The sequence below is a fragment of the Lonchura striata genome, chromosome 1 (assembly GCF_046129695.1).
Source record: "Lonchura striata isolate bLonStr1 chromosome 1, bLonStr1.mat, whole genome shotgun sequence".
Lineage (NCBI taxonomy): Eukaryota > Metazoa > Chordata > Aves > Passeriformes > Estrildidae > Lonchura > Lonchura striata.
The window spans coordinates 40,564,651-40,578,298 of record NC_134603.1 but is presented as its reverse complement, the minus strand read 5'-3'; the positions used below and the strand labels follow the sequence as shown (position 1 = coordinate 40,578,298).

At 37.5% G+C, this 13,648-nt stretch overlaps 1 protein-coding gene across 11 annotated transcripts in view; it reads right to left on the bottom strand.

Moving 5' to 3' along the window:
* ST18 (ST18 C2H2C-type zinc finger transcription factor) overlaps positions 1-13,648 on the bottom strand; it is a 169,180-nt gene that overhangs the window by 22,487 nt on the left and 133,045 nt on the right. For all 11 annotated transcript variants that reach the window (XM_021555702.3, XM_021555709.3, XM_021555707.3 and 8 more), the window contains 2 exons: positions 11,657-11,868; positions 3,071-3,316 (listed from right to left, as the gene is read on the bottom strand). In XM_021555702.3, coding sequence (XP_021411377.2) covers positions 3,071-3,316; positions 11,657-11,868 — 458 coding nt within the window. The remainder of the gene's footprint in view (positions 1-3,070; positions 3,317-11,656; positions 11,869-13,648) is intronic.

Here is a 13,648-nt window from a genome sequence, read left to right as displayed (position 1 = left end):
TACCTGCTGCACAGAGCAGACTGATGGAGAATTATGTATATCTAAGGCTTGACAAAACACTACAGTATTACAGTTCACAGCTTCATTTCACTGAGTAATTTAATAAAAACAAGATTTCATGGTGAAGACTGTCAGGAGTACACCTATAGCCACCAGTATAAATGATGTTAGAGGGTTTAGAATTGCAGTATTTTCATTTTCTATCTTTAAATAATTAGGGTTTTTTCAAATCTTAATGGCGAATTCCCTGAATTGAGCTATTAAGATTTCTAATTTCTTTACACTAAAGCTATACACCCACATACATACAGAAACAACAACAATTTTATACAGTTTTTTTTTTTCCTAGAATATTTCCCAGGAGTAAGGGAGATATAGACATTTAAATAGGTGACTTCTTTAGTCACCTTTAGTCATTTTCTTGGCTCCTTGAGGGATATCCGGTGTTATTCAAGCAACATAAAATCTTCATGTGTGTAGAAGCTGCAAAATCAAGACAGTGCAAAGGAAATGCAGGCACAGGAATATTGAAACTCTGCTTTTCTAGAACCTTATATCACTACATGTGGCCCAAAAGGGGTTGCATCTGTCCAAAGCACAGAAGGTTAGAAATAAAGAAAAAATACTTTTTGATCCTCTGCACTTAGCAGAGCATCATATCTTGTGTGCTTCTCCATCTATTTATCTTTAGAGGGAGAGCTAATCCTTTGGGAAAACACCTTTAACACTTCTCTCTTTCTGGTATGTTGGTTGATGGTTGTCATAGCTTTTCAAGCCCAACTGTATGTATAATTTTTCCTTTTCCATTTGAATGGATTTGTAGCTAAATGCTATTAAAATCTAAAGAATTTCAGACTAAAAGAAAAATCTGAACCAGCCCAATTGGTCCAAGCACTACTATTTCCTGCAAAGAGCATGTGTGTATTCATGCATGCATACTACTGAAAGAAAGCAAGCAATGATACTCCATTAATGTACAGATGGAAGTTTATATTGATTTCAGCAAAGACCAGAACATAATGGTAACATGAATAACAGATAATAGCATCTGGCACTTTTAACATTTTTAAGCCCTGAAATCTTTGGAGAACTGACAGTTGAACTAACTGACAGCTCTAGTTATTTCTCAGCGCTTTCCTTTTGGAGAGATTTTGAGTTTTTTCCAAATTCAGATTTTTTTTTTAAGGGGGCATCTGGACAGGCTATTTTGCTGAGAGAGAGAGAGACAATATTTTCTGGAAATTACCACCAAAATTAAACAACTGTTGTGCATATGAACCAGATAACAATGAATTAGAAATAGATATAATCAGTCATTTTCTTTGCATAAGGATAACTGCCAGTCTTTGATTTTGAAAACAGAGCCTCTGGCCCTGTCATCACTGGATGTATCAAGGCTCCCTGGGACAGCAAAATCTCACAGCAGAGATCTGTGGCCAGATCCTCAATTAGGGACAAAATGTGCAGTGTCAAAGCACCAAGTGCAAGGGGCACCAGTGACTGAGTGCATTGGACCATTATGTCCTGTTGGGTAGTTTATTTTCCTCCAATTCCCTGTGCTGGAAAGGGACAGGGAAACATCCAGACATCCATCCTAGCCTTGTGAAAGTCAGGCATGGATTAGGGGGGATGTGGAGGTGCTCCTGTGCTGGCTCTTTTGCTGAGCTGTGAAGGCAGCAGGGAGGAGGAGTGACATGACAGGTCCCTTGCCAAGTCTGTGACACCTCTTGATCCCAGCAGCAAAGTCCTCTCAAAGCTGGATGTGTGTGCTCATCATGCAGCATGAATGGGGAAGGGCCTGAGCCCTCAGCCTCCTGCTTCAGGTCAAACCCACTCCAAAACCCTGGGACTCAGATTGTTCTGTCACTGGTGAGATAAAGACCATCATTAGCCCCAAAGAGGAGACTGCAAAGTGTTCAAGACAACCCACCTCCAATTGCAAGCTTTTTCAGCGGACACACTGCAACCCTCTACCCAGTCATGATAGATTGTTTTCCTCATGCAATTGAATTATCTTTTATTTCCAGGTGGTTTTTGAATTGGATGCCTGGATCATCTAACATCAATTGTAAATAGCTTTACTCCATCTATGTCTTCTTGAAGTGTCAGATTTGATATTTGAACAAAAGATAATTTCATATTATTATAATGATCAAATTCTATTATATATAAAACCAAACAAAGAGTAAGTAGTATAAAACCTTCAAACCAGGACATCTTTTAGTTTGTTTCTGAAAGCTGTAACATAGGCTTTTAAAGAGTTGGTGGTCCCTTCCTGATTTAAGAAAAATGAAAGCAGTCCATATCCTGAAAGTCAGGTTCAAGAGAAAAAATATTAAGTCAAACTTGCCAGCAAAGTAGAATAAGAAAGAAAGGCCATAGTAGACTATGCTGCTTTGTTTTCAAGACAGGATAATCAGACATGAAAAACAGAAACAAAACCAAAATAAAGACATTTTGTGATTTGGATGTGACACTCCAGAAGATTGATCACATAAGTTGCAAGTTGGAGATCTAAGACTCTGTTAGAAATTTCTTGCAGTATGTAAAATAAAGTTTTCCAGTGAAAGAAGTTAAGGCAAGGTTTTAACTATGAGTTTAAATGCTTAGGTAGCAAGTTATCTAGAAGTCTAAAGAGTTTGTATGGCAATTTTTTTTTTTTTTGTTTCAGCATGAGAGAACTGCCTTGGCTTGATTTTATTTGTTGGGGTTATTTTTGTTTTGTTTTTCCTTTTTTCTCTGGTGATTGCTAGTCCATTTGGGTGTCTGTGTTACAGGACTGAGCCATTAGGAACAAAATTTAAAAAGCAGATTCTAATGATGGTAAGCTTTGTTTCCCTTACCTTAGAGTCTTACAGACACTAACAAGCAGGCTCTGAAACCAAGATTTTCCAAAGTGAGTAACAGGGTTTTTTTATATCCCATCCAAGAGACCATTAAAACCAGATCAATGTTCACAAGACTCTACTTGTGGAAACTGATTCCCTTTAAACTGTTCTAGTTGGTCCTAAAGACTATCATATGGTCTTTCATGCAAGGGAAAAAGTCACTCAGAAATTGAACAAAATACCTCTTTTTCTTCTTCTTTCCTGCCATGAGTCTTGCTGTAGTTGATTGGTGTATCCCAGCCTTCCTGTTCACATAGTGCCTGGTAGAAGGCTGCATTTACAAGGATGCTACTTGCTTTGAAAGGAGAAGAGGAAGGAGTGGGAAGTGCTGTGCTGGAAGAAGTGAGAGGCATAACTTTGTCTTGGCTTCGATTCTTTTTCATGCTCAAATCCAGTGTGCCATTTTCATCCACTTCTATCTCAGCTCCCTGACATGCAACAGGAAATAGAGACATGTTTAGATATGGACATGGCAAGGCTGTAAAATAAGCATGTGGTGCTTTTAAAGGATAAATATAAATGCATGCTTTTATTTAAATTTATCTAAATCTAAACCCAGCTTTTCGATTTATGTCAGTTAATGTCCAACTCTTAGGCAGACTTAAGAGTAGCTTCAGTAATGGTATCCCTGCATCTCAGCTTAAACATAGTAAGTAGAATTTAAATAAGATGCCACTAAACCATAACTTATACACACTAAATCTAGTTTTATTTAAAAAAAGTTTAGCTTTAAATCTTCTTGATCTTTTCACTCTTACAGAGAACTATGACCCCAATTCACAGTTAAAAGCATTAATGCATTGTTTAGGTCATCAACAGCATTATTACCACATATCCTCCCTTCCCCCCATACCCTGGAAACATTACAACATCTGCATCATGGTGGGGGAGAAGGAGGGGGAAAGAAATACATCTAAAAGTAGCACAGTAGGAGAAAATTTCACTGGGATTTTCTACACCACTTGAAATGACATACTACCTTTATCATCATTTGACTAGGCCACTAAGGCACAAATCTGCACTTGAGACCACTAGACTGAGAGAATACAGCAAGATTGTGAGGAAGTTCTCACTAATGGAGGTATTCTGCCTGAATTAGCAAACTTTGTTTCCTGGGGAGTACAGCAAAGAGCAGCCTCTAATAGCAGAGGTGTGTGCAGCTTGGGGACAGACCCAACCTCTATTTCCAGTCTGGGAGGTGCTCTCCTGCTCAAAAAAAGGGGCAAGTGCTGCTTGGCTGTACAAGAACAAAGGAAGGAAATGTCACTGTTCTGCCTTATCCTGTTTGATCACAGGAAAAGAGGACAAACTCCTCTTCTTGAAATGGTAAAAAGCTGCTGAAAAGTGCAGTTTACTGATGTAAGCAACAACAAATTTGCCCTTATGCTTAATATGCTACACTGCCTATTAACATATTTTCTATATAGGGATGAATACAAGACTAGTCCTTGCTATTGCCAACATTTACTGATGGCAAGTGGGGGAAAAGATTAAATGTGCCTACTGGAGGACTACTCAGTACTCTAATTCAGTATTTTCCTGAATAAAGTGGAAAACATTCAAGGACTATGGAGATAAATAGCAATGTCAGAGATTTACACATAGAATGCTGTAATTAACACTGCTCATTGTCATCACTACTATTTTTAATTTGTGTCACCAGAAAGCTTGGATAACACTTGGGAATTTGGGGTAGATGTGTTCTGTGCTATGTAGCTGTAGGAGACAGCTGTATAAACCCAGATTTCCTACCTTGAGTAATATATTAGGTAACTCATAGTGTAAGTGAACCACCTAGATGTTGTGTTGTAAATAGAAAAGAGTCAGGTATGCCCAGGGGTAAGTTTAGACCTCTTCCTCAGAAAGACATTGGCAGGAGGAGCCCCTTTCTTTTTATGAACATTAAATATTGCTTGGGCATGATGATTAGTTGACCATCCTAAAGATGGGGCAGTGAAACCTGTCCTTGCTTGAGGATCTTCAGAGTTGTGGTGAAACAGGGAGCTGCTCTCCTGTGCTGAAAGTGTGACATGGCCATGATGACTGGACTGAGGGTGCAAGCTTCCTTAATGCAACCTTGCCTTCTACCGCTGCCAGTGCTGACTAATTCAAAGGTAAAATGTGATTGATTAAATCTTCTAAATCAGAAGGAAAATATTGGTGGTAGATGATAATTTAAGGCCCTACAGCTTCTCTTCACTTAGCCAGCATGGCTCCCTTTTGCATCCATGAGCTTGATGCAGATGCCCACCTAGACTGAAGCACCACTGAGCCATCTGCTTGTCCCTGGTTCAGAAACTCAGGCACCTCTTATGTTTGCTTCTCCCACATAGCCAAGTTTACATTTTCAATCATACAGCTTAAAAAGAGAGATGTTTTATTATATTTATGGGAAGTAAATACACTTCTAATATGTTCATACTAAGACGCTTTTGTTATATCTTTCTGCCCCTTTTTAGTAAATAGTTTAATCTCCTGTGATAGTTTTAAGCCCTGAATTTGACAGTGCAGCTTATCCTGGATAATAACTTAGTAACCACAACATCTTATGCCATCTGTATAATATCAAATACATTTTTATACCAGCATTAATAAACCTTAGTTACAAAAATCCAAGATATTAACTATATCACTGCCAAGCACACGCTCCAAGATCTGACAATAGAACTCTGCCATGATCGCCCCAGTGTTTTTTGGCTTCGTCGTTGATATGTAACTATAGCAATGAAACAGAGCTACAGTAATCAAGTTTAATGACCAATGTAAAGTAAAATGCTAAATATTGTAGTTGCTGACAATTTTTCATAATAAAAAAACTTGGGTTAAGTCTGCACAACCAACATTCACATAAAATTCCAGACCTCTGTGACAGATGGCTTAGGAAAGGAAGCCATGTGATTGGGCTGCAGTAGTTTTATAGTGCAAAACCCATAAATAGTGCAGATTCTCTCTACTGACAAAATATCAACTACTCAGAAGGCAACAGTAACAAGAAAGACCAAAAACAATCAAGGCTCCCTTCTTAATGCAACTTGACATAGAATAATATCAGAAAATTATTCTCTCTGAGAAGCAGATACCAATAGCCTCCAAAAGGAGCTCTTACTGATAAGCAGGACATTTACTAACATGGAAATTTAAAGGTTTCTCAACACTCGCCTGAAATTCATGTAGAAGTTGGGTTGTCCAACACATACCTAATTCCCATCAGGAAAGTCTGGGTAGTGTGTTTGTGAAGTAGTGTGCAGATGGGGTTTAAGAGAGCTCACAGATGCACACAACAATTAAATAAAGTCATGGGAAAAATATCCCCCTTTGCCCATTGCAGAACTGATTGCAGGTTTACAGCATGGATTTTTACTCAGAATGGTATAAAAGAGCTATTGCTTTGGTGCCTTCCTAGCAAACTCCAAATGGCACAGCAAAAAGAGGGAAGTCAGAGTTATTGCTCCAGTTTACATTCCTACTCTGATCCCACCCTCCTCTCAATATGTCTCCTTTGCTTGCTTTACCACATTTATTTTTACATCAATTTTTAAATGGAACTAAAAAGACAGAAATGGCAAATGGGAAGAGCAGTGTTCTGACATGCTGACAGAAAATGGCACTTACTATGCTTAGCTCAAGCTTGTAAAGGCTATGTTCTCTTCACTGAAGGCAAGATCTTATTACTGTTGACTCTAGTGCATGTGAGAACAGGCCTATATTTATCCATTTATCATTACATATTTAAAATACAGCTACTAAACAATGTAAACTGTTCTGATTATTCCTTAAAACTGTAAGCAAAACAAAGATGAAAATGTATCTTTTAACTTCCTAACTTATGTTTGTTTTATGCTGTGTAAATCTTTGCAGCCTGATTTTGATCTTACTCACATTTGTATTTACACTGGTGTAAACCAGGAAAATATCTACTGAAACAATGAAGAAAAATCAATGAGCATGACAGGATACACACAGTAATTAAATTCAGGTTATTTCTTACCTACTAACTCATAAGTGACAGTCCAATCCCCCTGCCTCACGTTTTACAAGCAGGGGGTAAAAGGATTCCAGAAAAAAAAATGAAAGAAAAATGATGGGAGCACATTTTCTTTATTCCAGTAGCTATTCAGTGAAATGATAAGGTACAAACAGTAATTTATTACCAAAAATGAAGACTAATATAAATATGTAAACCAAAACAAAAAAAAAAAAGGTCGGTATTCTCTCCAACTGCTTTGTACAATAAACTCTTTTTTTTTTCAGCCTTACGACATAAATATTAGGGAATATTTTCTAGTACTTAATTAGGTCCTGTCCCTAGAACTGAATTACAACAGTCAGGACAATGAAGGAGGCTTGTTATTTTTGTCAAATTTCCCCTCCATTTTTTCGTATGCTTTTGGTCCATCTGATCACTCATAACATTTAATACTTTCAAGTGTGTATCCAGCAATGATTACAAGTTAAGCTTTATCTCAGCAGGATCAGAAAAAGTAAATTATTGTGCCTGCATGTGTCTTATTTCAAACCTGTGACATCAGGGACATTGTGTCATGACATAGAAGAGAATTCATATATTCTTTGGTTGGCATCAGCCACAGAATTTAATGCCAAACAAGTCCAAAGGAACAACATGATCAATGATTTTGCATTCCCCCAGCAGTTCAGTCTGGTTTGGAAAGCTCAAAAGAGCTCTTCAGTTCTGGTACTGGGAGTAAATGAGACTCGTAGCCTGTGTGTGTCTGAATATTCTTAATACAAGTCCATTCAAAACGGTAAAATACTTTCTATTCCCAGCCAACAAAAACACATGCACCAGGTCCTCAATTCTTCACACCTAAATTTAAGCAATTGAGAGAACTTCTGCAGAAAATTAAAATATTAATTTGGGTCAAAATGAGAAAACTTGTAACAGCCCAACAACATCTGAGACAAAAATGGAGTCACAATTTAAGCCCAGAGCAGTTCACAAATTAAAAAAAGCTAGCCAAGAATGTACTTAGAGAGCAATATGCACAGCAGTATTACAGGATGGTACCTAGTGATACTCTTGGATGACTTTTCATCTTGTATTTAGGCTTTAAGGTATTTGGATTAAAGTACTGCCTGACAAACATGCTGAGTGCTAACTACAGTTTTTAAATAATTGATGCAATTTTCACCATCATCAGTATCCAAGAATGGAGAGATGACACAATTTTGTTCAAAAAAACTGGAATTTAAACATTTTTAGCAAGTGTGATTTTATTTTTATATTTTTTGTTCTTGTTTTATTTAAAGGCATAGTGTGCATATGCCATTTTGTCTAAACAGGTGGGAAAACCACCAAAACAGTCAACAAAATGTTTGGCAAGCAGTAGTAATGAGGATACAGATAAACTATTGCTTGCAGCTACTTCACTGAGACATGTGTGGTGAGAGCTGTAAACAGGGGAGATCCCTGGAAGTTATGATGATGTGGATTCTTACACAGAGCTAGAAACTGCAGTCTAAGCCTCCTAGGGGAGCCCTTCTGCTGACTTCTATGGGAGCTGAATGAAGCTACATAAACTGCAAATCAAATACAACCAGGAGACTGGCTTGGGGTACTGGCTGCATGAGAATTGCCTGGTTGGGATTATATTCAGGGGAAAAGTTTACTGCAGTCCCAGGCTGAATAGCTCAGACAGTGCAACATTAATGTGCTATTAATTATTTTGAAAACTATATCATCAAGGTATCTGATGATCTTACTATTTTGTGTGCAACTGATACATAATTCATAGATAAGGTTTAAGATTCATTTTACTGCTCATTTCAGAATAAATGTATTATTTTAATATTTTATTTTTTTAATTATTATTTTTATACTTGGGATATTTGTCAGATCACCTTGAACATAAGGTCTCTTTGGAAGTTTTTCTCACCAGTGGTACTGTTAATGCAGAATGTGGCTTCTCTATCCCTGCTACGCTTCTCTTTTGCTGTCTTGGACTCTCCCTTTTGAACTGATATGTAGAGAATAAGAAATACATATTTTAATATCCATTAAATTATTGAAATTTGGAACTATGTTATAAAATAAATTTACTTTTTTAATTTAAATGTTATCTCTATATATAGGAAAGTGTTGAATATTCAGGGTAGACCATCTGACTTTCTAGGAAAGGAACAATGCTTTGAGGGTCAAGAAATAAAATTTAAGAGGCAAAAAGAAAAAGAGAAACTTGGGAACACATTTGTGCTAAAAAGCATTTTGTTGTTTTCCCCACTTGTTTAAGCAAGGCAACATATGCATGCCTTGAGAAGATACAAGAAAATGCCACTTACTTGAAATGTTTGAACTTTAAGTTCTGCTTTTAAAACTTAGAAACACAATATTTTTACATCTCTGACAATTGTGTTACTGGCAAAATATTTCCAGCAAGCCTGGGAAATCTTCTGCACTCTCACATACCCTTGTTCTCCCACCACAGAGCCTCCCATCTGTAAAGAACCAAGGACTGGATTGCTGTGAGACTGCCTGATGCTCAAACACCTTTATAAGTCAGGAGCGTTAATCTGCTAGAGTATGGACAATGCAAATCAGGTTTTCTTAGAAAAAGGAATAAAAGGAATTTCAAGGGGCAGGGCTGAGACACTTGATACTGTGGGACTTTGAACACAGCCACTCCACACAGTTATTTTCAAATGTGTTGAACATGTGTGCTGTTGAGTAGCAAAAGGAAATATTTAACTCTGTAGTTATGAATTGCATTATTAGAGTTCAAATATAGATAAATCTCAAGAGGGGTTTTTTAATAATCTAAAAATTTGTAATATATTCTAACAATTAAACATTTACATTTGTGGCCACCACTAGCCACAACACAATTCAGAAACACTGATAAATAATATTTTATTGTTTCATATTTTAAAATTAGAAAGTGTCTTTACTGAGGAGAATCTGGCAACTTAATTCAGAAATTTTTGGTTTGAATCCTGTATGATCAAGGTAATAAATATCCAAAACCAAATAAAAATGTGTTTTGTGTACTTTTCGATACCAAATCTGTTTGGGGCTTACTTGTCTGTATTTTGGCCAGAAATTAATTCTGATTCTTCTGTCAGATGTTTTGTAGCAGTATGCCCTCCAGAAAGTCTGGCAAAAGTGGAGGCAGGCAGATAGCGAGGTAGGCAGGTGATTTTCTTTCAGGCTGGATTCCTGGCTGTTAAAAAGGAGTAGGCTATGTGCCCCAAGTGCCCCTCTGTATCATTACTGTTATGTTCACTTCCATTCAATCTTTCCCCATGATTTGGCAACTGTGAAGCAGGTACATAGGAGAAAATCTTTGGGTTATGCCTGGTCCCTTTACTGCTCTTCTCTGGCAACAAAGGTCTATTGCTGAGGTCAGCCAAAGGCTGCTGCAGCAATTTAATCCAACCATTGGCATCAGTTTCCATATCCCTACTAGAAGAAGTCTCTATTAAAGACTGATGGAAGAAGGTTTTTTGTAACAGATATCAAGGATAGATCTGTCATTAGGAGAGGTACTATGAGCAGTCTTTGGAACAGATAATGAGTTACAGGGAATGCATGTGGACACTAAAAAAGTTTACCCTGTGGCAGCTCCCAACGTTGATTTTAACATCCTAATCTTTACGCACAAGTAGAAATCAAAAGCAGCAAAGTAGGGGATACCACTCTGCAAAGGCACAAGGCTCAAAATACCTAACAAGGTGTTATGCTGGTGGCAAAATTAATGGTTCTGCTCAAAAAATAATAGCTAACCTCCTAGCAGTGGTGAATAAATCCTCAACCAAAATGTAGACCAACAGCTGTAGAAGACAGCAGAAGCACACCTGCTGTGCTGTGTTTTGACAAATGCACCTCTTTTCACTCCCCAATGACTTCTCCTTAAGTTCTTATAATGACTCCCTCTTATCTACAAAGAGCTTTCAAAAGTTTCATTGCAGTGGAACATGTGTGATTTTAATGTAAATAATAAACAACAATGCTCCCACACCACTGTCATCAGAAGAAAATCTTGCCTGTTTTCATGAGCATTATAATACTATGTAATGGCACAGAAAATAAGGCTCACAGCTCACACAGCACCATTTGTAAATCATAAAGATCTGTGAGGAATTGCAGAGCAGAAAACAAAACACGAAAGCCACACAAACATCTACAAAATTAGGCAGCTTTCCATTATGACAGACTTGCCCAAATTATCTTTCTCCAAACGCAGTGGGCCTGATTCTCCACTCTTGCCAGCAGAAAGGAGAATGTTACCAAAGTCAGTTGTTATTCCCCCCCTCTCCACCTTGCCAAACTGTTAGGGGCTCCAAACACAACAGACTCCATAGGTAGTTCTGTTCCATTGCTAGCAAAATATCTCCTTGATTAATCATATGATTTTTATATATTTGTTTAAGTCAGTCTCCGAAATGATCACTAATGGCAGGTTTCAGAGGGAGAAAAATTCCCTCTTAAAACAGATCTTACTCATTTTCCACCACAGATTGTTGTTAGATTTCAAATAACCTTTTTCTTTTTTCCTCCCAGAAAACTCCCCCCTTGTAATTAGGGCTCAATTATGAAAAGAATTAGCAACATAATTCCTGCTATTTATTTAGTTTTATCAGAACTGGTCACTGCGTTACTGTTTTTTTTTTCTTTTTTTCCTCTGCCTCTCTTCAAAAGAGCATGCAAACAGAAGCCTCCTTTTGGGGGATTTAATGCAGTCACTAACATGAAAGACAGTTTATTCGCACAGTTCAGTAGCTAGCACACCCTCCAGGTTCTTGGACTACCCTACCTTGGCAGACAGACTCTGTGGTTTGTTGGAGAGGATCTCTGCTGCTTCCCTGCAGCGGGTGGAAAGGTTCAGGATAGCAGCAGCTGCTGCTATGTGGGTGTCTTCACTACATTGACCGTAGCTATAAGAGTTGGCATGGCAAGGGCTCTGTGTGTGGGCGCTAGCACTAGGCAGTCGATTAGAAAATTTCACTGGATTTGAAAAATGCTTTGCTGTTGAAGAGAGATTTGATTAGCAATTGCATGTATGAAATTTTTCCCGTTAAATAGTTTCGCTTCTCAGACTACAATTTCATACATAAAAAAAAATATTCAAAGATTACATTTAAAACAATCAATTTGCTATTGCCAGTAAGGGTTTACAGTAAAAATGGCTTCAGAAACACAGTAATTTAATTTTTCCTTGAGAAATACACATCTGTCAACAAACCTTCTGAGATTTTTTACTCCTATTTTACTTATCCTTAACTCAAGCATTAAAAACAATGATGTCCAAGGAAAAACTGAGCAAGCATTAGTGTGGTATGCATCATTATTTCCCCACCCCAATGGAAAAATGCAATTGTAAATGCACTCTTATAAAGGCTTCCCCTTGGAGCTCTATTGTGCTAAAAAAATCAACAGTGACTTGTCCAGTCTTAGCTAAAACAACACTGCTTACTCTACTTAGATAAATAAGTCTGTTACTTAAATAGCTTTGTTTAGGTGACTAAGGAGAACAAAACTGGGCTCTTGAAAGAAGCAGAGAAATCAGATAAAAACATTACCTGTAAGGACACATTCAGCGCTAAGTATTTTGTGGAAATATTTAGAAATTTAAATCTATCCTTCAATCAATGAAAAAAAAAATAATGAGCATACGTATGATCTTGGTTTACAGTCTTTTGTTGGCTATATTTGTAATAATACACAGTTTTATTAGGCACAGGGAGGTCAGCTGAAAATTAAGTACTAACAGGTGAACAGAAAAGCACTTTCACAAACAGAAGTGTGCAGTTCTATGTTTTCTTCTTCATCAGCAGTGTTTACTCTAAAACAGTTAGAGAGAACTCTGCTCTCTCTTTTGGATTTTGGAGCTTGGATAGCATAAACTGTTGCAGGGAGAACACAGCACTATGATTTCTACTCTAAAGAAGCAATAATCACATCTTTTGTCTGCAGCCCTCACAGTGTCCTACAAAGATAAACTAAGCAAAATCCAATTTCTCAGCCTACACCCAGATACATCAAGAACATTTCTGCATATGGCCATCTGCTCGTTCCCTAAAGATCTGAGCCCCAAGGCTCTGGATCCCTTTAGATGTAGAGCTTTGGCTGAGTGCTTTCTAATGCTAAGAGCTACACAAGACATAGGAGGACTCATCTTCCCTCAAACTTGGGATGCTCTGAAAGAAATGCTAGTTTATCTGCTTTGACTGTAGCTGAATGCTATATTCCATTTCTCTAAGCACTAGAGGCATCTCAGTAGAGCAATACATGAAAGCCTCATGATTCAGTCCTCTCTTTCTCTAGTGAAAATTAAAAAGGATTTATCTACCCTGCTGCAAGCACAGCACTGTAACACAAACAAGACAGTCTACATTTTTAACAGTTACTACAATGAAATTTAAATTGTGTTTAAAGACCAGAAAGTGCATTTTTCATTACCTATCCTAAAAGGAAAAAAAAAAACCAAGCAGCCAACAGACCAACAAAAAAAAACACCCAAGGCTATTACGGGTGTATGTTTTGTTAAAAAAAAAAAAAGTTTACAAGTGCAGAATCCACAGAGGGCTAATGATGGGCTTTTGTCTGGCTACATATTTACATAAAACTCTGAACCCATCACTACATCATCAGCTTCTTATTGCCAACTTCTGTATACCTGAAGAGTTAAATCACTCACCCGCTCTTCTACTTTCACCTTTCCATTAAAATAATAGCTGCATATTGCAATCTTTGCAAGAACAACAGGCTGTAAACTTCAGCTCTGATATACTTCATATATAAATTG